At 33.6% G+C, this 27,375-nt stretch overlaps 1 protein-coding gene across 13 annotated transcripts in view; it reads left to right on the forward strand.

The window, feature by feature from the left end:
• The window catches only part of Usp45 (ubiquitin specific peptidase 45), an 87,725-nt gene that overhangs the window by 32,480 nt on the left and 27,870 nt on the right, over window positions 1–27,375 (forward strand). For 9 of the 13 annotated variants that reach the window (XM_074077877.1, XM_074077863.1, XM_074077876.1 and 6 more), the window contains 7 exons: window positions 1,378–1,520; window positions 1,896–1,991; window positions 3,832–3,962; window positions 9,618–9,705; window positions 21,264–21,345; window positions 23,143–23,234; window positions 24,820–24,876. In XM_074077877.1, the coding sequence (XP_073933978.1) occupies window positions 1,378–1,520; window positions 1,896–1,991; window positions 3,832–3,962; window positions 9,618–9,705; window positions 21,264–21,345; window positions 23,143–23,234; window positions 24,820–24,876 (689 nt within the window). Of the gene's footprint in view, window positions 1–1,377; window positions 1,521–1,895; window positions 1,992–3,831; window positions 3,963–8,560; window positions 8,834–9,617; window positions 9,706–21,263; window positions 21,346–23,142; window positions 23,235–24,819; window positions 24,877–27,375 lie in introns of those variants that run through there. The other 4 variants (XR_012449263.1, XM_074077881.1, XR_002213169.2 and 1 more) reach the window with 4 other exon arrangements.

Genomic DNA, 27,375 nt, shown 5'->3' on the forward strand with positions numbered 1-27,375 from the left:
TTGTAAATAACTATAAATTCTGGAAGGTTGAAAGGAATTTAAAAGAATATCCAGTTAAAACCAAAACATTTGAGAACTTGGAAATTTCCTGTCAAACAGGTTATAATTGGCCTTCCAGTACAGCATCCACAGAGTTAACCAAAGCAGATCAAACTATCTGGGAAAAAAAGTTGTGTCTGTACTGAACACAAACACTTTTCTCCCTGTCATTATCCCCTAAGCAGTATAGCAAGCATTTATATAGCATTTACCCTGCATTAGTTACTGACAGTAATCTGGACAGGATTTAAAGTAGACAGGAGGATGTGTGCATTGTGTGTAAGTACTGTACCATTTTATGAGGGGCTTGAGCATCCACAGATTTGGGAATCCTAAGTCCAGACCCCTGGTGAGATTTAGGACTAATTACAATAATGATTTTGATTCAGAGAGTAATCTGCTGTCAAATAGATGTGATCAACTGTGCCAATTCATAAATGTTAGGAAATGTTCTTCATTTTTATATTGTTATTAAACATGAACTGATAATGTAATTTTTAGATCTATGTTATTATATAAATTGATATCGTACCAATATATTGTAAGTTTAGATATTTTCTTTTAATTTTGACAATTTGAAGCTCACTGGAAAATTGCAAAGAATAATGCAAAAAAAATCACCAGTGTAAGAACAGTTTTCCTGATCGTCATTTCTTTTTTTTTGTTAGTTGTTCCCCTCCCCTTTTTCCTTATTAGAAAAGTCTTATTATCTGGAGAAGGTAACCTTGTTCAATGTACACATGTATGGAATTACTATAATGAAACCCCCTGATATTATTAATGTATGCTAATTCAAAAATAAAATAAAAATTTTTAAAATTTATTTTCAGTTCAGATTCATTCTGAGAGTAATAATCTACTGTACTACCCTTATTTAGTTTGGTGGTCAAGTTGTACCACATTGCACAATGGAAGCCTATTCAGTGTGGTGCCTGTGTGTATTTTGACTTAACTTCCATTGCTGTTTTTCAGCACTTATTTTATTGTGTAAGAAAAATGTCACAGGCTCACTAATCAGGCTTTTCTCCATTTTAGTGGGGGGATGCTGTTTAGAAGCTAGATATTTTCTACTTGTGTTTTGACTATTTTTCCTCTACATTTAATTTTTTGAGTCATCCAGGATTTACTATTTAATGTGATGTGAGGCCTATGCCTACATAGTTCAGTTGTGATAGTAATATGATAAAATAAAACCAAAGACATTTGTGTTTGTATTCTTGTCTTTCAGGAGCATTCATTCAAGGAGACAATCGTATTTAATTTCAAATAACATATTGAAATTGTCAAACAACATTTAATTTTACATCTCATTACAGTTTTGTTTTCTGTAACTTGTAGGTGCTTTTTCTAGAATCGTAAAACTTTGCGAAGACAAACGTGAAACAGGTGAAATAAAGAAGGGAACGAAAGATAGCAGTGTGCACTCTGTGAAAGGAATTACAAATTTAGGAAATACTTGCTTTTTTAATGCAGTCATTCAGGTAAGAATCATCAGAAAGATTTGGAAAATATAAGAATTATTTTAATTGTGTAGACATTGGCATACATGTAGACCATCAGATGACTGCTAAATGTTTGTCTAGAAGTCTCTATTTTCTGTTTGTTTGTTTTACCCTTTTTGGCCATCATCATACACATACATACCCTTTCTCCCCCACCCCCCACAGTGCTTCTAAAAGCTCTTCTATTTTTACTGAGGCTTCATCAGAATAGTGATATTTAATAAATATATTCAGTTAAATTAAAGTTATTCAAATAGTCATTTTTGTTGTACTAATGAAATTTGAAATGTTGATTCACAGATTTAGAGGCACAATGTAAGTTAATCAGAAGACTTTACTTTTACTTTTGTTTAGAACTTGGCACAGACTTACATTCTTATTGAACTGATGAATGAGATAAAAGAAGATGGTACAAAATTAAAGATTTCTCTTTCTCCAGAGTCTCAGATGGTGAGTAAGAAGTAAAACTATCTGGATAATTAATATTTGTTAAATAAATCTTTTCTATTTCTCAGACCTATCCACTGGTTTGGTAGTCAGAGGGCTTTTAAAAATAATTCAAAAGCATTTTGTGGAAATACATAATCAGATCTGTACTTTTTTTTTTTAAACTACTGAGGATTGAACTCAGGGCCTTGTGCTTGGTAGGCAAGCCCTCTACCACTTGAAGCATGCTCCCAATAACTAGATTTAATGTTTCTAAAATCATAACTTTAAAATATAGTTCAAACATTGAGGCCTAGTCTGGTACGGATTTTTAAGAGTGAGAAAGAAAGGAAACAAAACAAAAAGAGCAGCCCTTGGCTTCAGAAGCTGGCCTTACACCCACTAGTTATGCCATACTGTTCAAATAATTCCATAGGAAAGCAACCTGAGTGTAGGTCTCTCTGAGACTGTGATAAAGTAAGACAAAGCAAGGCCATTTCATAATTTTGTCTAAATACAGACAAAAACTAGGTCTCTCGGCCATTTAGAAAATCTAGCACCCTCTCTGGGCCAAAATGAGAAATGAATGATAGCTTTTTTTTTTTTTTTTTACCAGGTGTAGCTTATCTTCTTTGTCTCTCTTCCCACATCATAGGTAAGACTTATTGAGATACCCAGTCATAGAATTGCCTGTGTTTGCTGCTGGCATCCAATCTAGAGTAACTCTCCACTCCCTTAGATACCTCCCCAAATAACCAAACCAGAGTCCAAATCTTGTAACACCCTCTTACTAAGACATCCCATGGTGTGTGTTCTTCCCCACTACAACAAGTAATCAATTTACTTTATTTAACATATGTGTGTTCGTGATGACTTTGGCAAAAGGGTACTGACACAACCAATAATGATTTTAATTAGAAATTGAGAAGTGGTGCAGTGATCTGTGCCAGTAGTCCCAGCTACCAAGGAGGGAATCTCAGGCAAGAGGATCCCTTGAGCTTAGGAGTTAAAAGCAGCCTGGGCAGCATAGTGAGACCCCATCTAAAAAAATAAATAAGTAAAATAAATTTGCTCTGTGGTTGTGAGTTTGTGTGCTTTCATCCTAAAGGAAGAGAGAATATGAATATAGTTAATGACCTGGCTTTTAAAGCAACAACAACAACAAAACAGTTTTAAAAATATTTAGCCCGGTGCAGTAATGTGCCAGGAGGCAGCTTTGAAAGACAAAGGGGATAACATTTTTTAGAAAACAAAACTTGGTGGGGGGAAAAATCCAAAAGGGGTTAATCCTTCTTACAATTTTAGCTATTCTTGCTGAGCTTTATGTTTCTCCCCTTTGAAAGAGGAAAATAGTGTACCGATTTTGTCACATAATTTCCCTTTCCTTATTTTATTTATTTACTTATTTTTGTGGTACTAGGTTTTGAACTCGGGCTTGTGCTGGCTGGGCAAGTGCTCCATTTCTTATTTTATTGGTAAAATATTTGTGGAAAAGAAAGTTGTAGAATTTTATTAATACATATAATTTATGATTATTTGTGAAGATGTACAAAAATAATTTTACTTGCAGGGGAGCACATTAAGGACAATTACAAGCATCAAGGAGTGGTTTTTTTACTCAAGGTAGTAATTTTATTAAGTAAAGGGCAGAGGATATGAAAATACTTGTGTTTCTCAATGCAAGGCATTTAATGCTGTTCTTTATTTTTAGATACTCATTTTATATTTGAATGAATAAAGTTTCTTAATACATTTGAGGCAATTTAGTTCATATCATATAAACAAAACATAACTCTTAGATTCTTAATAATGTTTTTCTTTGAAATTGTGTATTTCTGACATAGAGTTGATCATGTTTTTAAAGGGCCCATTAGTGGTGGAACTTTCAAGCCCAGGACCACTGACCTCAGCCTTGTTCCTGTTTCTTCACAGCATGAAGGAGACTGAAAAAGGACCACTTTCACCTAAAGTTCTTTTTAACCAGCTTTGTCAGAAGTAGGTGCATCTGTATTTTTAATATAAATAATCATGTTGCAAAAGACTAATGCATTCATCACTTAACATTAGAGGTTTCAGTCCTATTGTAACATTTCTGTTACTGTCCATACTTCAAAAAAAGAACCAACATTTGTTTAGTTGCATCTATGTGCTTTATGTAAGTTATATCTCATAATCTTCTGAAGATGTGATTATCCCCATTTTATCTATAAGGAATTGGAGACCCTCAGAAATCTAGTAGCTCACATAGTATTAGAATCAAATAAGCTGAGAATTAAATAGCTATGAGGTAATACTATAATGTAAGAAAATCATAGATAGAATTGGTAAATCTAGAAAGTAGTAAAGAAATAACCTACCTTCTGTGTTTTTTATTTTTTAATTAATTTTTGTATATTGACCTTATTTCTTACTATCTTGCCCAACTCACTAAGTAAATTCTTGGGGATAGCTTATGTAGATTAATATTAGTGGCAAACAAAGATCATTTTATTTCTTCTTTTCCAATCTTTTTTTTTTCTTCAGGTACTGGGGATTGAACCCAGGGCCCTTCTTCATGCTAGTCAAACTCTCTAGTACTTACTATAACTCCCTCCTACCCCCATCTTTTTTGTTTTTATTTTGTTTTTGAGACAGGGTCTAATTACCTTTGCTCCAGCTGGTCTGAAACTCCCAATCCTCCTTCTCCTCCTGAGTTGCCAGTATTACAGATGCAAGCCACCACTCTCAGCTTCCAGTTTGTATTCGTTAATATATTTTTCTTGCCTTGTATCACTGGCAAGATTTCCAGTACAATGTTAGAGTGGTAAAATGGATATCCTTGCTCTAGTTTTGATACTAGAAGAGGAACATACAGTCTCATGTCTAAGACTTGTAACTATAGTTTTTATAGTTATCTTTTTCTGAGTTTTTACCAAGAATAGTGTTAATTTTATTCAAATGCCTTTTCTGTATCTACTGAAATAATACATGGCTTTTTGTATATTGAAATAGTGAATTGTATTGATAAATGTTCTAAATAGTATTACCAAAGTATATTTTAAATTCAGGAAACTGTTTTAAAGTATACTGTTGTATAAATTTTCGCATAGGTATACACATTACCACAATCAATTTAAAGACTACATCACCCCCAAAAGTTTCCTTGAACCCTTTTTTAATCTCTTTCTCTGGACCTTCTCCCCTAAACTCTATCTCTGGGCTACTGCTTATCTGTTTTTGTGATTTCAGGTTAGTTCGCATTTTTAAGAATTATGTATAAATTTATAGTGTACACTCTTTTTATCTGGCTACTTTTGTCTTGGCATAATTATTTTGTAATTCATCTATGTCATGTATATGTATTAATTTTGAAAGCTGGTCTATCTCTTGAAGTTTCTGATGTAGTGGTGACACTTGGACCATTTGTGATAAGGGTTACTTAGGAGCAAGTTCTTTAACTTTCTTGTCTTTTTCTTTTTTTTTTTTTCTTGTTGTTCATTTCTTTTTTCTTGTCTTTTTCTTAAATAACTTTTTTATTTTGAAATTGTTTTAAGACTCACAAGAAGTCTTAAAATAGTACAGAGTTCCTGTGTACACTCTCCATTTTCTCTAGGACAATATCTTATTTAATAATACATTGATAAAACTAGAAAATTGGCATTAACGCTACTGTCCACCCTGATACATATTTGATTTCACTAGGTTTTATGTGCCTGCTTCCTTTAAAAAGTTCAGAGATGTGATAGAGCAATTCTGTTTCTCCATCCTCCTTTGGGCTTATCTTTTGCTTCCATTACTCCTTCATTTAGCTAACTAGTATTGAAGTACTGAAATTTTGATGCTGTGCCTGAAAGAATGAATTTGTCCATGAGGAAATGTAATCAACTGGACAAAATGTGTGCTGAAGAATGTTATTCCAAGACATACAATCCTGCTGGGCACTGGTGGCTCATGCCTGTAATCCTAGCTACTTAGGAGGCAGAGATTGGGAGGATTGCAGTTCAAAGCCAGCCTAGGCAAATAGTTCATGAGACCCTATCTTGAAATACCCATCACAAAAGGGCTGGTGGAGTGGCTCAAGGTGTAGGCCCTGAGTTCAAACCTCAATACCACACACACACACACACAAAAAGACATGTAATCCTAACTTTATGATATTCTGTGTGCCAGCAAAACTCAAGATAGAGTGAAAGTGTAGTACTGTATACTCTAGTAGAATTCTAGATATGTTTCTCAGTTGTGTTCTGTTGTTTTGTGGTTGTGATGGTGGGCATTGGACCCAGGACCTTATACATGGTAGACAAGCACTTTACCACTGAACCACACCTTTAGTGACCTCAGTATTATTTTCCAGTTTACTAATTCACTTTGTTTGGGTTGAGTTTAGATGTATTCTATATTTTTGTATTTTTATTTTTTATTTTTACTTTTGGTGGTACTGAGGCTATGTATTTATGGCTGTGGTTTTATTTTATTGTTTCTAGCATTTTTTAATAGACTATCTTATCAATGCCTATGTGTTCCTATTTAGTTTTTCCCTGTTTTTCTTTTTTTCCCCTATTTTTCTTAATGTCTAGCTTTTTATTGGTATTTATGCCTTTATTTTGGGTTTTTTTGGACATTCTTGATATACTATAAAGTTTTTAGATGGTTTTCTGAAACTAAAATTTGAAATGAAACAAATTCATTCTTGTTAAATTCTTGCATTAGAATTCTTCATGTGTTTTATCATATTCGTTTAGGCTCATTTAGAGAAGATTTTTTGCTTGTTCATCTTTCCTAATCTTTGGCCCCTCTGCTTTCTCATTTCCTTCACCTACCCTTGCCTCTTCTTGCCATTCTCATCACCTCCCTTTTCTCCCATTGCCTTCTTTCCTCATACTTTCTTCTTTCTCTGCCTAATAATTTTATTATTATTATTCTTTTTGGCAGCACTGGAGTTTGAACTCAGGCCCTCACACTTGCTAGCCAGGTGCTCTACCACTTGAGCCACTCTACCAGCCCTTTTTTGTGATGGGCTTTTTGAGATAAGGTCTCTTATTTGCTCACTGCTGGCTTCAAACTGCAATCCTCCTATCTCTATCTTCTGAGTAGCTGGGCGTGAGCCACTGGCACCCAGCTCTGCCAAAAAATTTTAAATGTGAAGTAGGTCTCACCTTAGCCTTTCAGGATGGACTTTGAAATTGAGTCTTACAGATTCACAGTTACTGTGCTGTCAGATTTGGGGACATGATAGAGTCTATGGAAGACTTGGCTCAGCTTTAGGTCCTTAGTCTGTGTCTATGTACTGTGACAGCCTCAAGCAAAACTTGCCTAAGGGCTTTCTTTCAGGTTCAAGGGAAAGTCAGTCATCCTTAAACCATAAGCCTGGCTCTGGTCCTTGTCTGTCATGCAGCACTTTTAACTCTATTTGTCCCTTTCACGCCCAACCCATCTGTGCTTTTCTTTGACTGTTTTACATTTGTGTTCCATTTTTGTTCTGTGGAATTCATTTTGTATTAAATCCCACTTATGTTTTTGTTATTGTTGTTTTGTTTTCTCTTTATATTTGTCAGTATGTTTGCAGTAGAAGTTTTTGGATTATAAACTGTTTCACCCTTACCCAGAAGACATCTCCATAAATCTTGTTCTAAAATTGTTTTTTCTTGTCTTATTTTGATCTTTTTAAAAGTCTTCCCTCTAGAGGGAGTGAATTCAAATAGGATGTTATTGATACATTGTAAGAACCTCTGTAAATGCCACAATGTACCCTCACCCAGCACAACAAAAGGAAAAATAAATAAATAAATAAGTATCCTCTTTCTCACAGTAGCACAAAATCTCATTTCCTTTGAATCTGTATTGTTTCCCTTACTTTGAATAAGCTGAATATTTTCATACATTTGGTGGTTCTCTTTTTAGACTTAAGTTTGAAGGTCTCTTTCTTTTTCTCTCTCTCTCTTTTATGAGTTTTGAAATCAGGGCTTCATGCTTGCTAAACAAGTGCTCTCCCACTTGAGCCATGCCTCCAGCAGAAGGTCTCTCAATGTTGGTAGCTCAGATAGGTGATATCAGAGATCCTGTATTTTGTATTTTTTTTTTTCAGTCCTAGGCAAAAGAAAAGAGAAAAACCTAGGTTTATTAAATGTTCTTCAGCAGTTTATTTAGAAGGCAATTAGTTTTTGCATGGTTGAGATAGAGCTATAGGCAGAGACATGGTAGAAGAAATGATTTCATTGTTCAGAAATGATTTCTGTCCTATGTATCTGCTTCAGAAGCCTTAAACTTCCTCCTTGTTCTATTTGCCACATGGCTAGTGAAGATCGTTGAAGAATTCCTCTGTTTGCCCTCCTAGTTGTCTCCTCCTAGGAAGAGAGGTTATCTTCCTTGATAGGTATAACACAAGTGTAGTATCCTGTAATTTCTGCATTTCATGATGCCAGCTGTGGAGGCCCAAATAGAGTTGGATTTATGTTTGTCTTGTTTCCATCCTTGTCTCTGATATATAAGGTAGACGCTATCTACCACATGCACAAAGGGAAGCATGCCAGGGAGCAGATGAAAGTGTGTTCCACGTGATGATGTTATTTGCTACTACCTAGCAAGAATAACTGAAATGGTGTTGCTTCTTACAGGCTAGATTCACTCCTGGTTTTGGAAGTCAGAGACTACATAAGTGCGTTAGAGGATGGATGCTTATCATGAGAATGAAAAATAATGCTAAAGTACTGGACTCATGGTCAAAAGATCTGGATTGAGGGGCTGGGGACATGGCTTAAGTGGTAGAGTTCCTGCCTGGCAAGTGCACGACCCTGAGTTCTAACCCCAGTATCACAACAACAACAACAACAAAGAGGATCTGGATTTGTATCAGTGACTCCTAGTATATTCTTCTTCAGTTTTCTCAAGTATAAAATGCAGTTCATATTTATTATAAATTCCTTAATGTTGTGGTATATCAAATAAGATGTTTTATATGTCAAATTAAATAATTATAAATTGTATTTACTAACATAAGTTATTCTTATTATTTTGGCAGAATTCTCTTAGATCAGAATACTTTCTAGATTTAGTACCTGTTTGCATTTAAGGCAAAATACCCATTTTGGCATTGGAATTCATTGCAGACAATTTTTTAAAGTTATTGAAATCAACTAAATGTTGATATCTCCATGAATAACACTTGACCTTTTTATTTAGTTACACATGAAATCTAATTGTCAAACCATTAAAAGAAATGTATTCACAGAGATACCAATTTATAGTCCTGTATTTTGATATTAAGGTAGAAAGAGAAATCACAGTAACTTGGGTTCAAATGCTTTTTTTTTTTCTAGCTGTATGACTTTTAAATGACTTAAATAATCCTTCTGAGCTCTTATGTATAAAGTGGAGAAGAGTGCTTCCCAATAAGAATGTGGATTATATGATTTAAAATACATAAAATTACTGGTACTGTGCTTGACATAAAGTAGCTGCTTAATAAATGATAGCTGTTTTGTTCTCAGTGCACACATAGGAACTCATCCTAATTGGAATAGGAATCCCAATGTCTTTCTATTTAGTTGAAAAAAGTAATAAATGAAATCATTGACTTATTTCAAAGTCATTTTTAAATAAGAATAACACATTGTTGATGAACCATGGAGTGATTATTCTTTTTTTCTTTCCTGTCTTGTTTTTAAATCATAGGGCACCTCGATTTAAAGGCTTCCAACAACAGGATAGTCAGGAGCTTCTTCATTATTTACTGGATGCAGTAAGGACAGAAGAAACAAAGGTTAGGTTTCTTAATGTTTTTCAGATATTCTCTTTAAGAAAAGCACACCTGCTGGGCGCCAGTGGCTCATGCTTGTAATCCTAGCTACTCAGGAGGCAGAGATCAGGAGGATCGCGGTTCAAAGCCAGCTGGGGCAAATAGCTTGCAAGGCCCTATCTCAAAAAAGGGCTGGTGGAGTGGCTCAAAGTGTAGGCCCTGAGTTCAAACCCCAGTACTGCAAAAAAAAAAAAAAAAAAAAAAAAAGGCCTTAGTATCCTTTACTAGTTAATACCCTTTGGCTATTAAAAAAATCATTTCAAAGTAGCTTAAATAAAGAGAAGAGAATCATAGCTGAGCACTGTGGTGCATGCCTGTGGTCCCAGCTACTCAGGAGACTGAGGCAGGAGGATCAATTGAGGCCAGAATTGAAGGCAGGTAGACAGCACAGAAAGACCCTTCAAAAAAGAAAAAAAGTCATAAAAAACTGAGGCTAAGGGAGGTATAGCTGAGGGATATAGAGACAGTGCAGTTATCAAGAATCTGAAAGTATTCATTCACCGTATTTTCCTAGTTTCTTTTGGCTCTGTAGATTTTTTTTTTTTTTCATTTCTCTCACCATAGCCTGGGTAGCTTTATGCTTCTCTGTCTGAATGATAGGATGTGATCACCATAACTTGCATGCTGTAGTTCCACATGCATAAAAGCTAAACTGGCTCTTTGTGATTCCCAATTTTAAATTCCTAGTAGACTAAAACCTCATTATCTCATGTTGATTAGATTTTATTGAGGGATCTCAGTCACTTAGGGTTAGGAGAATAGAGTCTTAGCCTTGTGGATCAGGGAACTTTTTTTTGAAAAATGAAAGAATAGCTGATGAATGAGTTGTCCGGTAGTGTTTATTGCAGTGCTATCCCTTAACTGGGTGGTTGTTTATTAACTTTAATATTAAATTAATAAAATTCAGTTTCTTTTCTTGAGGGAGTGGGTCCTATGTAGATAAAGTTATAATTTACCAGAGAAAGTACAGGTATGAAAGACGTCAAACATATCGTACATATTCTGCATTGCTGTGGTGTAAATGTGTCCCACAAAGTTTGTCTACTGGAAGTTTAATCACTAATGTCATATGTCAGTGATATTTGAAAGTAGCGCCTTTGGAAAGCAGTTAGGACTAGATGAGGCCATGAAGGCAAAGCCCCATTAATGCATTAGTGGTTTTATAAGAAGAGGAGGGCCCCAAGCTAGCACACTTGCTCTGTATTGTCATGTGATGCACAGTGGCGATGTAATGCACCAAGAAGGCCCTCACTAGATGCTGAGCAGAATGAAGCTGATGCCATGCTCTGGGAAGTTTAGAGCATATAAAGAAACTCTTGTTTATATAGGTTGTCTGGTCTTGTGTATTTTGTTATAGCAACAGAAAGTAGACTAAGACATCCTTGTTCACAGCAGACATTGCTAAGCATTTCTTATAGTCCTGCTGAGTCTTTGTTTCACCATCAGAGTTATTTTCTGAACATAGCACCATGAGCCACCCTGTCATTTATAATTGGTGTAATAGGTGAAAACCTGTTTTCCATTCAGGCAAATGCACTTCTTAATCTACATGGCTATGTGTAATAAGTCAAGTATAAATGAAGTGTTCATATGCTTATGATAGGTGTTGTTAGACAAGATAGATCCCTTCTTTGCTTCTTTTTTTTTGGCAGTTCCAGGGATGAGAACCAGGGCCTTACATGTGCTAGGCAAACCCTCTACCAGGGAGCTGCACCATCATTCATCCTGTGTATTTGTCCATCCTGTCCCTGTCCCACTCTAAAAGCCTGCTTTGTTTAAATTGTAACATTGTACCTCCTAATGGCTAGTTCTTAGTGAAGAGAGTTAGGGTTCTAATATTTTCTTACAAATATCTTAAAAATTAAAGAATGAGTGAATCTTTCACTTCTTCTACAAAATACTATATGTTAAAATGTCATCCTTTAATTGGCTGTTTTTTTGACTTTTTTTTTTCTTTCTTTTGGGTTGAACTCGGGGCTGGGTGCTTATAAGCATTCTACCCTTGAGCCACACCTCCATCCTCTTACTGACTTTCATATTAAATTTGTTGAATTCTGATTATACAATCATGAGGCTATGAGTTCGAGCCCCAGTATGGCCAAAAAAAAAAAAAAAAGGACAAGATTCATTCCAATTATAGAAGTGTCACTCCCTTTCTGCTACCTCTCTTCTTTGATGTGTCTTAATTATGAACTTACCACCTTCTATTAAGAAGGTGTCATTATCTTTCACCTGTTTTGGATTATGATCTTCTTAAAGAATGATACTGTGTTTTGTCTTCATCCCATGTGCCTGGCATTGTGTTTTGTGATTGTTGAATAGTTTCTATGCTTACACTTGATTACAACTTCTTTTGAGAATTTGAATTGGGATGAAAGTAAAATTAATAATCTCCTAAATAAGTTATTTCTAGCTAATTTCTGGGAATTTGCAGTTATTTTGAATATGTTTTAATTAAAATGAACTGATAAATTGACAGGATAATAATTGCATTGTTTTACCTATATTTTGTTTTAAGAAGTCAGTTAAGCTGGAGGAGTGGCTCAAGTGGTAGAGTGCCTGCCTACAAGCATAAGACCCTGAGTTCAAACCTCAATACCAGAAAAAAAAAAGTGTACAAAAAGTCAATTAAGAGACTTATAATTAGTTAAGTTTTAGGGACATTAGCACAATCCTTAGCTAATTAATATTTGATCACATTTTCTTAAAGCTAGAAAATTATACTTAGAATAGAGATTCAAGCTTAAGTCTTTCTGACTTCAAACAAATGATCTTTCTAACTTCATATAATATGGCTTATTAAAGTTTAATAATAAATGACTGGTCATCCATTATCAGTATAAATAACATTTTTAAGCCTCCTGTTTAAATTTAATCATAATTATTTGGAAAAGTGTTAACTCTGATTTAGTAATTATAGTATATTAATATTCTTGTTAAGGAGGGTAGATACATAGTGGCAAGATGGGGAGAAATCTTTATAATATGAATGGTAGATGAAATTGTTATTTATAGTGTGAATGGCAGGTGCAATATGACATTTGTGGGCCTACAGATGATAAAAAATAGTTACTGTTGTTTTTCCTTTGGTGGTACAGGGGTTCCAACTCAGGGCCTCATATTTGCTAAGCAGGTGAAAAATAGTTACTTTTCGTTTAACTCATATTGTCAGTTGCCAGAGTAATTTTTTTTTTTCAGAAACGTTTTTTCTTTTTTTGCAGAAATTGTTTATTACATTGTAGTCATGTTCATTGGGAATGGATTGAAAATTACCTGTTTGCATTTTTTTTCTGTTGCACAGTATCTTAAAAACTGAGGCACATTGGTTTTGAAAACTCTTATCTTTCCTTTGGTATTTGAGGGCTTTAGATGGTGTGACAAAGTTAAAATATCAAGTCTGTGGAATCTATTCAATCTCGTAAGCAAGAACAGTTGTGGCAGTGAGTACCCAGGCAGGAGATGTGTTGTCTAGCCTGGGAACACCACAGCTGTTAATCATGCTGTGGTTGGAGTGTTGTCACTGCCATGTGGTTTTGATTGAAGAAAGACTCCAGTGTTAGGTCTGCCGCCAGAATCTGTAGAAATGACTGAAAACCACTGACCTCTTTTCATGTTGTTTCATTAAAGTCTTTCCTTATGACTATAAAGTTGAGGAATATACTATTGCTGAATTGAATAGAGCACTAAAAGGATGCTCTGTGCAGAACTTAATGATTTTATGTATAAAAATATATAATCATATTTAGTAAAAGCAGTTCTTTTATAGGCAGCTGTTTTAGCTTACAAATTTGTGCTTTTTGCTTTTTTATCCCTTCTAATTTGAGCTGTCATTAATATACCATTTTTATTGTCGTCTTAAAGATGTATCATTTTAACACATTGTTGGGTAGGATTATTTTAAAGGCGAAATATCTCAGCTAACTTAAACTGCACTTTGTTTGCATTTGTCTTTTTGAAAGAAGTTTTTTGAAATGGTTGAGCCTTGACATTGCTGACTGATACATGTACTGCAGTTGTAGCAGCTCCCTGACCAAACTCTCTTATCTTTTTCTTTTAACCTAAATGGTTAAAAGCCCAGGAACTAACAATGGGGGGTTATGTATGAACCTGAAACCATATATTTTTATCAACTTGATGAATTACCTATTTATTAACTCTTAGTTTATGGCAGAAAATATAGATAGGTTGTTAGGATGCAATAAAAAAGCAAAAGCTTAATATTTAAAAGTTAACAAGCAATTCACTATTTTTTAGAGTGATGTCACAGCTTTTTAGATTTCATGTATGATTTTGCATTTCAGAATGTAGTGAAGGCATATTAAATCATTATAAGTCATTTATTTTTTGCTTGCCAGTTTTATTTTATTTTTATTTTTTGAGGACTTTATTATTATTATATTATTGTTGTACTTGAGTATATGGTGACATTTACAAATGTTCTTGTGATATATCATAGTCGAATTTACCACTTCCTTCAGTCTACTTTATCCTCTCCCCCTATTCCTGGAATAGTTTTAAGCAGGCCTTATTTTTCCATTTTCATACATGAGTATATAGGAATCATGTTTAAATTAATAACATGTTTAAAATGTGGAATAAATTTACTCTAAGTTGAGCTAAGGTCTTTGTTTTTAGTTGTTTGAAAGACTATTGTAGTTATATTAAATATTTACAAGCATTTTTTGGTATTTTGGGAAAGTTTTTATTGAAGTCCATTAAATATTTTTCCTGCATGGATTCTATACCATTATAATTTGCTTATTTGTTTATTTGTTCAGTAAATTATTTTAAAGCATAAACGCTAACTTTAGCTGGATTCTATTTTTCCAATTTTTTTTTTATTGTACTGGGAGTACAATGTGACATTGACAAAAGTTCTTATAATATATCATAGTTGAATTCACCCCCTCCATCATTCTCCTTTATCCCTCCTCTCCCCATCCATGGAATAGTTTCAACATGTCTCATTTTTCCATTTACATACATGTGTACAGAATATTGCTACCATGTCATATACAAGAGAGGCAGGATAATAGAAGGAAGTTCAGAAGGTGAATATGGTTGATGTACTTCCTCTATAAGAGTGAATACAGGATTTTTAAACCAGTTGAAATCACCATAGGAAGGGGACTGAGGTAGAAAGGAGAAATATAGGGAGGATGAACCTACTTGGATTATAATACATATATACACGGAAATGTCACAGTTTAATACCCTGTATAGCTATCTTTTCAAATTTAGAGAGTCTGAATTGGAAACATTCTGGGAGACATTTATTGTTTATCATTTTGATTTCCTTAGCATAAGAGTATTTCAGGATAGCGTGATGTGATAGGGATAGCTTCATGTTTACTTTTTATACCCTACCTTGTAAATATTTGAGTGTTTTGAATCTTACATTCACTTTCAAAATACACTTAACAAAAATAGTGAATAGTTATAGGAAATATGTTAAGCACAGGCCAGCTAATAAATGCAACTTGGTTTCAAAATTATTGGTGGTAAGGGTATTAAAAATTTATTAACTATGTATCATCCACAGAAGAATGTATATAAATATGCATTTAAACCATAATAAGAAACCTAATTTGCCATTACTACTCCTTTCCACCAGTACGACCCCCTGAGTTAAAAAGTAGTATATTAATCAGGTGTAGTGGCGTGTGCCTGCAGTCTTAGCACTTGGGAGGCTGAGACAGAAGGATCAAGAGTTCAAGACCATCCTGGAACTATGTAGTTATATAGTGAGACCCTGCCTCAAGAAAAGAAAAGGGAAAAAAAAAAAAGAATATCATTATCACCTTAGAAGCTTCTTATTTCTTTTTAACACTTCTTTCCTCATCAGATGTAGTCAGTATTTTGAATTGTTTGTGTTGTTTTGTTTTGACAGTACTGGGTTGACTTTTACAGAAATCATTCCTTTGCTTTTTCTCATACTTTTGAAAGCTACCTGTGTGTCCTTAAACAATATAAATTGTTTAGTTTTGCAAACAAAACTATTGCCATTATTGAGTGAAGGCTCATAAAAGAAGATAAGCTGAGGGCGTCTGGAACATAGTCTGGTTTTGGCTTCCCAGATTTTACAAGAGCTTCTTCTGGGAAACATTGGTGGGCAAGATCACAAATATGTCCTCATTTGCTTGCTTAAGTCTGTGAATCTGGCAGATATATGGAAGTCATCAGGTACTTGCTCTCTGGTCCAAAAGGCAAGAAGCTGGCTGTTCTGTATTTTCTGCTTTGAGTCCATCATGGTCTTTTCCATAGCTCTCACCAGTAGGTCAAAGCAGAACAATTCCAGGGGAGTATTGTGTGTCCTTTGCTGATCCTAGGCAGCAGGGCACAGAGGGTTGAATAAAGACATTAGCAACTCATTCTCCATATATGCTGATCTTAGATTAAAAATGTGGTACAGTGGCAGTGGTGTTGGCAATATGTGTGACTTACAAGTCTCACTGCTCCAATCCAGATCAGTTTCCTCGCACATCTGAAGTGCAAATGTCATGTTAGATTTCTTCCTCATATGTTACTGGGAGTTGCCTTTGCCTTTCTGTGTCTTGGTCCTACTGTTGCTTGCATACTAGTGATAGGTTGAACATCCCTAATCCAAAATCTGAAATACTTGTGGCCCCAAGAATTCTGTATAAAAGACACTCAGCATGGCCCCAAGAATTCTGAATAAGAGATACTCAGCACTTTGTCATTTTTCACTTAACTTATCAAAAGATAGGAAGCTTCCTTATTTGCTTTTTTTTTAGATTATTCAACCAGAACTTTATTGGTGGATATGTGTTGTTTTCAATGTTTTTGCATCATAAACAGTGCTATGTGGTAGATAATGTTACACATGTTATCTGCTTATATGTAAGTATATCTGTATAAATTCAGAAGACAGATTGGAGGATCAACTGATACAGACATTTGTTATTTGGGTGGCTGTTATCAAATTTCCCTGTACAGATAATAGTTGTAGAATTTCCGTATCTGTCAGTGACATACTATATAAGAGAAACTATTTCTGCATAGCCTTACCAGAAGAGTTTTTCTCAAATTTTTGAATTTTTCAGCATAATAGTTGGGAAAATGGCATCTCCGTAGTTTCAGCATGAATTTCTCTTTTTGAATGAAGTTCATCTGTCATTTCCCCCAATCCCCAGTTTTTTTTTTTAGTGGCTTTCTGTCTTTTGCTGATTTCTAAGATTTTTTTTTTTTTGGTGTTGTAGTAAATTTTCACTGATAAAAGGATTAGAAACCAAATGTTCAAAGACATACAAAAGGGCTAAAGGCACACATGTGTTCAGAGAAAGGTTACTAAATGTGTAATGACTAAGGAAGACGATAAATTTAGGGCAGGGACAAAAGTAACTGGGCATATTGAAAAGTTGATCATTGAAGTCTAAGAGATTTTTATATACTAGAGAGAGAATATGTTTCCAAGTTTGTTGTTTGTGTTTTGATTTTGTTATAACACGGTGGTGGTATTTTTTGAGCAAATGAAGTTATAAAAAATCTTATGGTGTAAAATTTTTAAGATCTATTTTATAGCTTCTGAATATTGAGTTAGTTGAAAGTATATTCCCGTTCCAAGGTTATAAAGGAATTTCTGTATTTTTTCTAGTACTTTCATGATTCATTTTTAGATTTAAACCTTTGATTCATCTAAAATTTTTCCTGTTCTCTACATATTTCCTTTTTCTTCATATAGCTGCCATAGAAATATCTGAACTATAGGGTATGCTTTTTCCATACCCTAATTACATTGTTTTTTCATATATTTTGGTCTTTTCTGAAATTGTCTGATTATCTGAGCACTGGCATCACCATTTAAATTTCTAAGGTCTTAATGCATTCTAGTAAGTTTAATAGTAAGTTTCCTCACTATACTCCTTCCCAACCATAGTTTACATTCCATATTTAGTTAAGAATTGGTGTCTTCCTTTAACATTCCCCTTAAAAAAAAAAGTCAGAGAGAAACACCAAACTATTGGTGTTCTTTATTGGAATTATGTTAGATGTGTAAATGGAGAGGGGGCATATCGAAATATTTTTAAATGTTTGTGATGTTTGGACCTATCCATTTGATGAAGTTTATTTTGTGTCTTTGAGTCATGTTTTGAAGTTTTCCTCATTTAAATCCCTAACATTTCTTAAATTTATTCTTAGATATTTTAATATTTTAGTTACTATTATAAGGGTATTTTCTTTAATATCTTCTAGCTAGTGTTTGTTCATACATGTGAAGGATAATGACTTCATATTTGTATACCCCACTGTTAAATTCTCTTATTGCTTACTTTTTCATTGCAGTTGATCCTTTTGGGTTTCCCAGGAAAACAATTACATCACCTGCAAATAATTTTATCTATCATTTTTATTAATGCGGTACTGGGGTTTGAACTCAGGACCTATACCTTGAGCCTCTCTACTGGCCCATTTTTGTGAAGGGTTTTTTTGAGATAGGGTCTCACAAACTATTTGCCTAGGCTCACTTTGAACTTCGATCTTCCTGATCTTTGCCTCCTGAGTAGCTAGGATTACAGGCATGAGCCACCAGCTCCTCTATCATTTTATATGTCTGAGATTTAGTTTTCTATCCAAATACATCAACTAGAACTCTACCACAATGGTAGATAATAGTAAGGGATAATAGGTTTGGTCTTATATTTTTTTCTCCATAAGCCTATTAATATGATGACTTTTATTAATATATTTCCTAATAGACCTGCGTTCCTATACAAAAAGCCTCTGGATCATCATGTTTTTATTTTTTTTAATTTTTTTAAAGGTACTGGGGATTGAGCCCAGGACCTTGTGCTTGCTAAACAAGTGCTGCACCACTTAAGCTAAGCTCCCAGCACTGCGATTTTTAGTTTGTGTTTTTGAGATAGGGTTTTGCTAACTTTGCCTGGGTTAGCGTTGAAGTTGCCATTATCCTGCCTCTGCCTCCCAAATTGCTGGGATTACGGGTGTTTGTTCTATTGTATTTGTTCTGTTGCTGATAATTTTAAAGTTTCTTCACAAAGTTCATAAGTAGATTAGTTTGTCGTATGTACTGTTTGTCCTTTTTTTTTTTTTTTTTACAAAAAAGCTGTTACCATTCTTGTTCTCTCTCTAAAGGTGACTTTTTCAGTCTATTGATAGTGTATTCCTTTGTAATAAACTTTACTATTACTTTACCACAAACACAAATAAAACTATATTATGCTTCGTATAAATAATTTGGAAGTTTCCCTTTTTTTTTTAATGCCCTGGAATACAGTCTGGTGATATTCTTCTATAAAGTTGTTAAAGCTTAGAAATTTTTATATTTTCATTTTATTTGTTTATTTATTCAAAACTTTTTTTGGTGGTATGGGGGTTAGAACTCAAGGCCTTGTGCTTGCTAGGCAGACCCTCTACTACTTGAGCCATGCCCTCAGGCCTTTATTGCTTCAGTTATTTTTTAATAGGGTCTTTCCCTCGTCTTTCCAACCCTCTTGGGATCAACCTCAGACCAGGATCCTCGTACCTATGCCTCCTGAGTAGCTGGGATTATAGCTATGTACCATCATGCGTAGCCAGAGTCTGGGACTTTTTTTTTTTTTTGTGGAGTTTAAATGCATGACTTTGCACTTGCAAAGCAGGTGCTTTACCATTTGAGCCACACCTCCAACCCATTTTGCTCTGGTTATTTTAGAGATGGGGTTACATGAACTATCTACTGGCCTCAAACTACTATCCTCCTGATATGAGCCTTCCAAGTAGCTAGAATTACAGGTGTGAGTCACTGACTCCTGGTGGGTCTAGGACTTTTTAACATATAGTACTATTAGTAATGTTCTTCCTTTTCTTCCCCCATTGTAGTTAGAAGATTTTCTTGGGTTAATTTTAATTACTTGTATTTTCCTGGAAAATTATCTACTGTATTTTTTTCCTAAGTTTTTAGATAAAATTATGTGAAAATTGAACAAAATGGCCTCTATGGTTATTTAAATTTTGTTAGTGGTTTCTCTTAAGTATGATATTATACTTTTCACTTTTATCTTAAGAATATCTAGTAGGTTTATTTATCCCCTATCCACATAATCAGCTTTTCATTCATATATTAATTCTCTTCAATGTCTATTTTATTTTCTTTAAGCTGTTTCCTTCTACAGTTATTTAGTTTTAATGTTTTTTTGCTAAATTTGTAAGTTGATTGTTTATTATTTTCAATTTATTTAAATATTTAAGGGTGTGAAATTACCTCTGAACACTGGGAAATAGCTTTGATTTTGATATGTAGTATTTTTATTCTCTGGGAAGTCTGCAATTTGAGTTTAATTTCTCCTTGATACAGTTTTTCAACAGCAGAATTATGTATCATTTTCACACCATAAAGTCCATTTCAGATTATGTTTTAATACATTAAAACTTATGATCAAGACTTGGAAAAATGTCTTTTGAAAGAGAATTAACAAACTTCTCCTTTACCCCACCACAACAGTGTAAGTTACAGAAGACAGAACTCATAATTCATTCACTAATTAGGAGCATAGCTAGTGTGAAATGTAATCATTTAGCTTAAATAAGTCTTTATTCTTGGATTATCTAGTTTTATTTCATTTTAAGTTTTCGTTGAGATCTAATCTCTCCTAAAATATGTACAAAAGATGTAAAAATAAGGGTTGCAGATGTATCTCAGTGGTAGAGTGCTTGCCTAGTGGATGTGAAGCTCTGGATTCAATCCTCAGTAACACACACACACACACACACACACACAAACACAGAAATATAAGTCTTGTCTTTTACTAAGAGCTGTGGAAGACATGATTATTACTGATAACTAAATTCAAATAAAACCATAATGAAGATTAGGGGCAAGGGGGACAGAGGTGTGGCTCAAGCAGTAGAGTATCTGTCTAGTAAGCATGAAGCCCTGAGTTCAAATTCCAGTACCACCAAAAAAAAGATTTGAGGAATTCTTGCTATGGATGTTAGTTGATATTCTGGACTTTAGTTGTGTGTGTGTGTGCTCTATATGGAGACCATAGTAACAAGCTTGATAACTTTTCTTCATAGACAAGGTCTGTTACCTTTTTTTTTTTTGTCTTGATTAAGGAATGTCATTTTAGATAGATGGAGAGAAAGGAAGAAAGAGAGGGAATAAACTTACTCTAATCCTCTAAGAAAAATGAAACTAGGCTGCTTGCTTCTATAGACTGCTAAAATATATTTTAAATTCGAGAGGGCCTAAATATAAAAATTTTGACTCTAGTGAAAATTTGGCATTAAAGGATTCTTCTTTTTTTTTGGAGACAGGGTCTTGCTATGTAGACCACTTATGGAATTGCAATGTACCTCTATGTCTGACTTGTTTTTCTTGGAAGTTTAGAAGTGAAAGAAACAACATATTTTATATTTTTAAATTCAGAGTTAGATATTTTATTTTCAGGTTAGAAACCTGAGATCCACAATGTACCTTACTATTTGGAAGTCCTTTTATTGAGAGAATGAAACCTGAGTTAATTATTACTGTATTAGATTCTATTATCTTTGTTTTACAGAGAATACAAGCTAGCATTCTAAAAGCGTTCAACAACCCAACTACTAAGACTGCTGATGATGAAACTAGAAAAAAAGTCAAAGGTATGTTGGCTCTAATTGTTAAAAGTTTTTTTCTAGGAGAAAATATTAAAAGCTTTTTTATAGCTGAAAAAGAATTGAGCATTCTAGTAATTATTTTTCTAAAGTAGAGACCTTAAAAGGCAGTTGTACCTAACAACAATGGCTACAAGATGTTTTAATGGGACATGGAAAGAAAATGGTAAAATTCATTATGTGACTATTTAAAAAATAAAACTAATACAAATTGATACTGATGCCCTTATGTTCTAAAGGAGATGTCAAAGATTGTTCAAAATAGCATCTTCTCTTGGAAGCTGTTTCATTGTAACCTTTTGGTGTTTAGATAAGTAGGTTTGTGGGTATTATCTAGTTTTATCTAATTATATTTAAGTGCTCCAGAGACTCTTGTAAGAAAACCATTTATTGAAGAGACTACTAGTAATCAAGCATTAGTAGAGCTTGCCTACTGTATTGTTTGCTCTTTATCTCTCAAAATGTGGGCAAGAATAATGATTAATCAAAGCTGATGGCTTACTTTTATTGATATTGCAGTGTTAGTTTATATCCTTTGATATGAGCAATTTACCTACTCCCAAGTTTATATACCTCTGTTTTGAGTTATTAACTAATGTTACTGTAAAGTCATCATTTTAGGAAATATTTAAAAACATTACTAGTGTTTTACTTATTTCTAACTTTGAGTTAGAAACATTTTTTTACTTTTATAATGTTCATACTAAATGTGTATAATTTATAGACAAATATACATACATTGCTATTATACCTTCCAAAACCCTATTACAGGTAAGGGTTAAGATTTTTATAGGTTCTCAAGAATGCTTCTTGTTCTTTTATGTTGAGATAGTGCCATCTAGTGCACGTTTAGAATAATAGCCCCATTTTTCTTTCCAGTTCTGTAATCCTTTTCTATTTTTACAGTATTTCTTAATAGTTATTGTAAAATGTTTATTGATATGTGAAAATACAAGTCTGCTCTGTTATTCAGTGCTTCAGATAATGTTGTCAATGATATTAAATACATTTCTATGAAATTTGAAGGTAGAAGCCCCAGAAGAACAGCAGCTTGAAAGTAGGGAAGTAACAGTTGTTAATATAATTTCTCTTTCATGGTTTATTAAATAAACTTTCAAATTCCTGTTGGAAGTACAGAGAATGGTATACTGTTGCCTCTTGTACTGGTCACCTAACTTTAAACTACGTTCATGGCATATTTTGTTTAATTTGTTTTCTCCCAATCCCCGATTATTTAAAGCAAACCACAGGCATAATTTCCTTTGATTTAGAAGTACTTCCTAGGCAAAATAATTTTAACTTAAAAATATTATCAAGCATGTGTGTATGTGTACTATTAATTATGTTAATTCTTTACACTATGCTGTGCTTATTTGTCTTTTATAACTTTTTCATAGCAGTGGGTCTGGCATCTGTGGCCTTGAAAACAATCTTCTTCTTTGTTCTGCTCTCTAGCTAGGTTAGACACAGGCTTTGAAAGGCTTGATGGGAGCAGTTGAGGCGTAGTATGAATACTGGTTATTGCTCTATTTATTTTACCTCTTAAGAATAGTTTATTATTTATTGGAGGTTATGGTAGTTGATAGTCATATTGCCTCTTAAAAAGGCATTGTATATTATATAACAAAATATGTATATTACATAGAAAATGTAACATATATAGTAAAATATATTAAATATGATATAGGAAATCTCCTTTTTTCAGATTACTTTTGAATAAACAGATTATAACTGTACCACTTTGGATGGTTGGTTTTTTTTGTGTTAAAAGTATGATTTTTACAGCATATGGAAAAGAAGGCGTAAAAATGAACTTCATAGATCGGATCTTTATTGGTGAATTAACTAGCACTGTCATGTGTGAAGAATGTGCAAACGTAGGTACTCTGGAATTCACTTCATGGAATAGATTATAATCACATTGTTCTTTATTATGTTTTCCTTTTGTTTCAAGTATCACAATGTTTATTAATAGATACAAGTAGATAAAATCAAGGCATGAATGTGATTTGATAAATTAAGTAAACTTTAAGTAAACTTAATTTCACTACTATAATAAGAGGAGCACTTTAGATTCTCACACCCTCAATAAACCTCTTCAAGGACATTAATGATCTCTCAAAGCCATCAGTTTTATGTAAATAAACAATGTTTGGTTTACTTACATGTTTTGCAGTTGCCAAGCTCAACGATATTAAAGACTAGTACATAAAACCCATTACTAGAGGTAGAAACACAGGTGATACACTATTGTAGCAACAACCATAAGTTACAGTTAAGAAATTTTCTGTAATAGCCAAATGGATCAAATATTGCAGCAATGCAACTATTACTGAGCAAAGTAAAGTTTCACACTATTCAGTTTTCTAACTTAAATAGCCTATGATAACTGGCAGCAAAGAAGGTTTTCTTTCAATATAATCAATATAATATTAAAAAATTTATAACAGGTGACTACATAAAAATTCTCTTAAAGATATACCCTAAACTTCTTGAAAGTAAACATAAATTTTAATTGTGTTTATATGTGTGGTTTTATTTTTTTCCTATTGATATATTCATGAGGTACTGTTAGACCCTTTTTTTTGAGACGGAGTCTCACTATATAGCCAGGCTGGTCTCAAAACTGGTGGTTCTCGCACCTCATCCTCCTAAGTGCTGGAATTCTACAGGTGTGTCTCACCATGCTGAGCAAGCCTATCTTAATATGCTAAACTCTGCTAGCTACCTGTTTAGATTGAAGTAAGACAGAAGCTTCTGTGAAGAGAGTAACTATGTTACATTACAATGTCCTAAAATGTAATTGCAGTAGAAGTAATGTAGTAATATAACCTAGGGTGATTCACACTTGACTTAAATTTCGCATTTATGTAACTGGATAAAGTTTTTTTGTGTAGTCTTGACTCATCTTTGAATTTAGTATTAATTTTTATTTTAAATGCCATCATTAACAATTTACAACATGTATTCTTACAGATTTTTCAGTTGCGTTGCTCAAAGTGTATGGCTTTGAGTATGATAGATTTAAGCTTTTGTCAGATTTTGATAGTAAAAGAATCTGTATGTCTATTTTTCTGGCTCCAGACTGTAAAGTATTTTTTTCCCTCTCTAGTCTTGTAACACCAGGATTACAAATTATATCTCCTTCTACCCTGACACATTAAAACACAGAATGTACAACATGGTATCTACTTACATTTCTAGAACATTCAACATAGAAGTTGATATCTCTCTTACAAAGGTAGAGATTATCTTTTAAAACAGAATTATACTAAGGGGTCTATAAAACACTGTCAGGCTCTTGATTTTTCTCTGGCTTTTTCTTAACACTTCATATACTTTGTTTTAACTTAAAATTTAAGTTAAGTTAAGCATGGGATGTTTGATTTCTTTGAATCTTTTCAAAACTATATGTCTGTACTAGAATTCTAACTGATGTTCTCAATCTGTTTTCTCTTTAAGATTTCCACAGTGAAAGATCCTTTCATTGATATTTCACTTCCTATAATAGAAGAAAGGGTAAGGAGACAAAAGTAATCATGAGACATGTGAAGAATATTTGTTTAATCATTTCTGTAGATAGTTGAGTGTATTATCTGATATCTGAGTCATTATATTTTACATATAATTGAATTTGTATAGTACATTTGATATTGGGGTTTGTGCATGTGTGCATAAAATATGATAAAATTCATATATTCCAGGAATTTAAACCTTATGCTTTCTATATTGAGAGTTAATGTTAAGAAAATTTTTTTTATATTTGAAGTAAAATAGAAAGTTTTTTTTAAAGATATGATATCCAGAATTTATTTGCTAAAGAAGTCTTGTGTTAGGTACATGGTATGTAAATAGGTATCAAAACCTGTACTTTTGGGAAAAATTCGTAGCTAAAGAAGTCGACAGGAGGCAGGTTGTAATCAGTACAGTGGCATTTTTTACTATAGAAAATACTCAAGCATATACAAAAGTAGAGAACATAGTATGATAAAGTTCCACGCTCTCAATTCTCAGCTTGGTGATTATCAACTTGCAGCTAATCGTGCTTTCACTGTATGTATTCCACAACATCGCCTCGCTCCATCTCAGATTATTTTGAAATAAATTCCAACTGTATACTTCAAGGTATATCTCTAAAAGATACTCTTTAGGAGCTGGGGGTATAGCTACTTTCCTAGCTTGCTCAAAGCCCTGACTTCAACACCCAATACTAGAAAAAAAAAAGATACTTTATAAAAACATACCCATAGTAATGCCTTTTTTTTTTTTTCTTTTGGCAGTATGGGGTATTGAACTCAGGGCCTCATGCTTGCTAGACAAGCACTATACCACTTGAGCCATGCCTCAGTTCTTTTGCTTTTAGTTTGTTTTTCAGATAGGGTTCCATGTTTTTTGCCCAGGACAGCCTTGAACCATGATCCTTGTGCCTACACCCCTGTCATTGCTGGGATTATAGGCATATGCCACCACATCCAACCCTATGCTTAAAAACTTTAATAACTTCTTACTAACACCAAGCATTTAGTCATTATTTAAATTCTGCAGTTGTCTCTCATAAGTTTTCAGTGTTTGATTTTGCTTTTGTAAACTGCTTGAATTTAGGATTGTTAAAAAAGGTCTACAGATTGCAACTGATTGTTGTGTCTTTTAATCTTTTTTTTTGGTGGTACTAGGGTCTGAACTAAGGGTTTTGCTAGGTAGGTGCTCTATAGCTTGAGCCATGCCTCCAGCCCTTAAATCTATAATCTACAGATTTTCTTCTCTCTCACTTATTTATCTTTTTATTTATTACACTTTATTACTGAAAAACTTGGATCAGTTTTTCAGCAGTTTCCCACATTTAGTAATTTAGCTATTGCATTCTCATGGTATTAGCAGGTTCTTCTGTCTTCCTTATTTCCTCTCTAAAGCGGTCAAATTAGGTTCAGATGTGATTGTTCATTTACTTTTTGCTAAGAAAACTTCTTGCTGGCAGTCATGGTGAATACCTGTAATCCCAACAGTTGGGAGTAGAGGCAGTAGGATCATGAATTGAAGGCCCCCCTGGGCTACCTAGCAAGTTCCATGCCAGCCTGGGATACATAGTGAAACTTCATCTCAAATACAGCAAAACCAAATGAGAGAAAATTTATATGATGGTGTATAATCCCATCAAGTAGGTGCACATTCTTAGTGTCACTTTCCAAGATATTATTTGTCGTTAATAAATATTTTCTGCATCCATTGTTAACTACAGACATGCCTGGTTGTTAAATGATTCCATAAAATGGAAATAAATTAATCTGAATTTATACTTCATTAAGAAAGTTTTTGCATGAAATGGTTTGTACTAATTTGGCAGATTGACATATATCACATATAAGTTACTCTGTTAGGATGCTTGTAAGTAGCAGAAGTACAGAATGGCCAAAAGTTTTCTTTAAATAAACACTATCTTATTTCTGCTTCATAAGATACATATGGCAGGTAAATACAATTTGAGCATGAACTTTATTCTAATGATACAAAAACAAAAGTAACTTTATTGGAACCTCTTACAGAATTTGAAACGATTAAGACATTTTATTTGATGTGTTTCTCTAAAGCACTGGCTAGTAAAATATGAATATGTAATGATTTTTTTCTTTATTTTTGTTCAGTTTAAAAGGATTAATAGAAGATTCTGTGGTCCTAGCCAAAATAGTTTCAATAGGTCTGTTTTGCAAATGTATGTGAGAAGAGCTGCCCACAGAGTACTTGTCAGGAACTGAGAATATGCTTCTGCCATATATAGATACTGTCTATAACTCAAACATGGATACCACATGGCTATAATTTGGGCTTGTGATGAACAAATTGACCTGATCTTCATTGAAATTGGTTTTCATACAATGACATAATTCAAAGTTACTTTTTGTTGTCTTTTTAGTTCATGAGAACACAAAAAAGTTTGCATATGTTTCTATAATTACAATGGTACAGTTCTAATAACAACTGTATTCAAAAAACCCAAAAGTTAAATGATACAAATATGTTTCA

The sequence above is a fragment of the Castor canadensis genome, chromosome 1 (assembly GCF_047511655.1).
Source record: "Castor canadensis chromosome 1, mCasCan1.hap1v2, whole genome shotgun sequence".
Taxonomy (NCBI): Eukaryota; Metazoa; Chordata; class Mammalia; order Rodentia; family Castoridae; genus Castor; species Castor canadensis.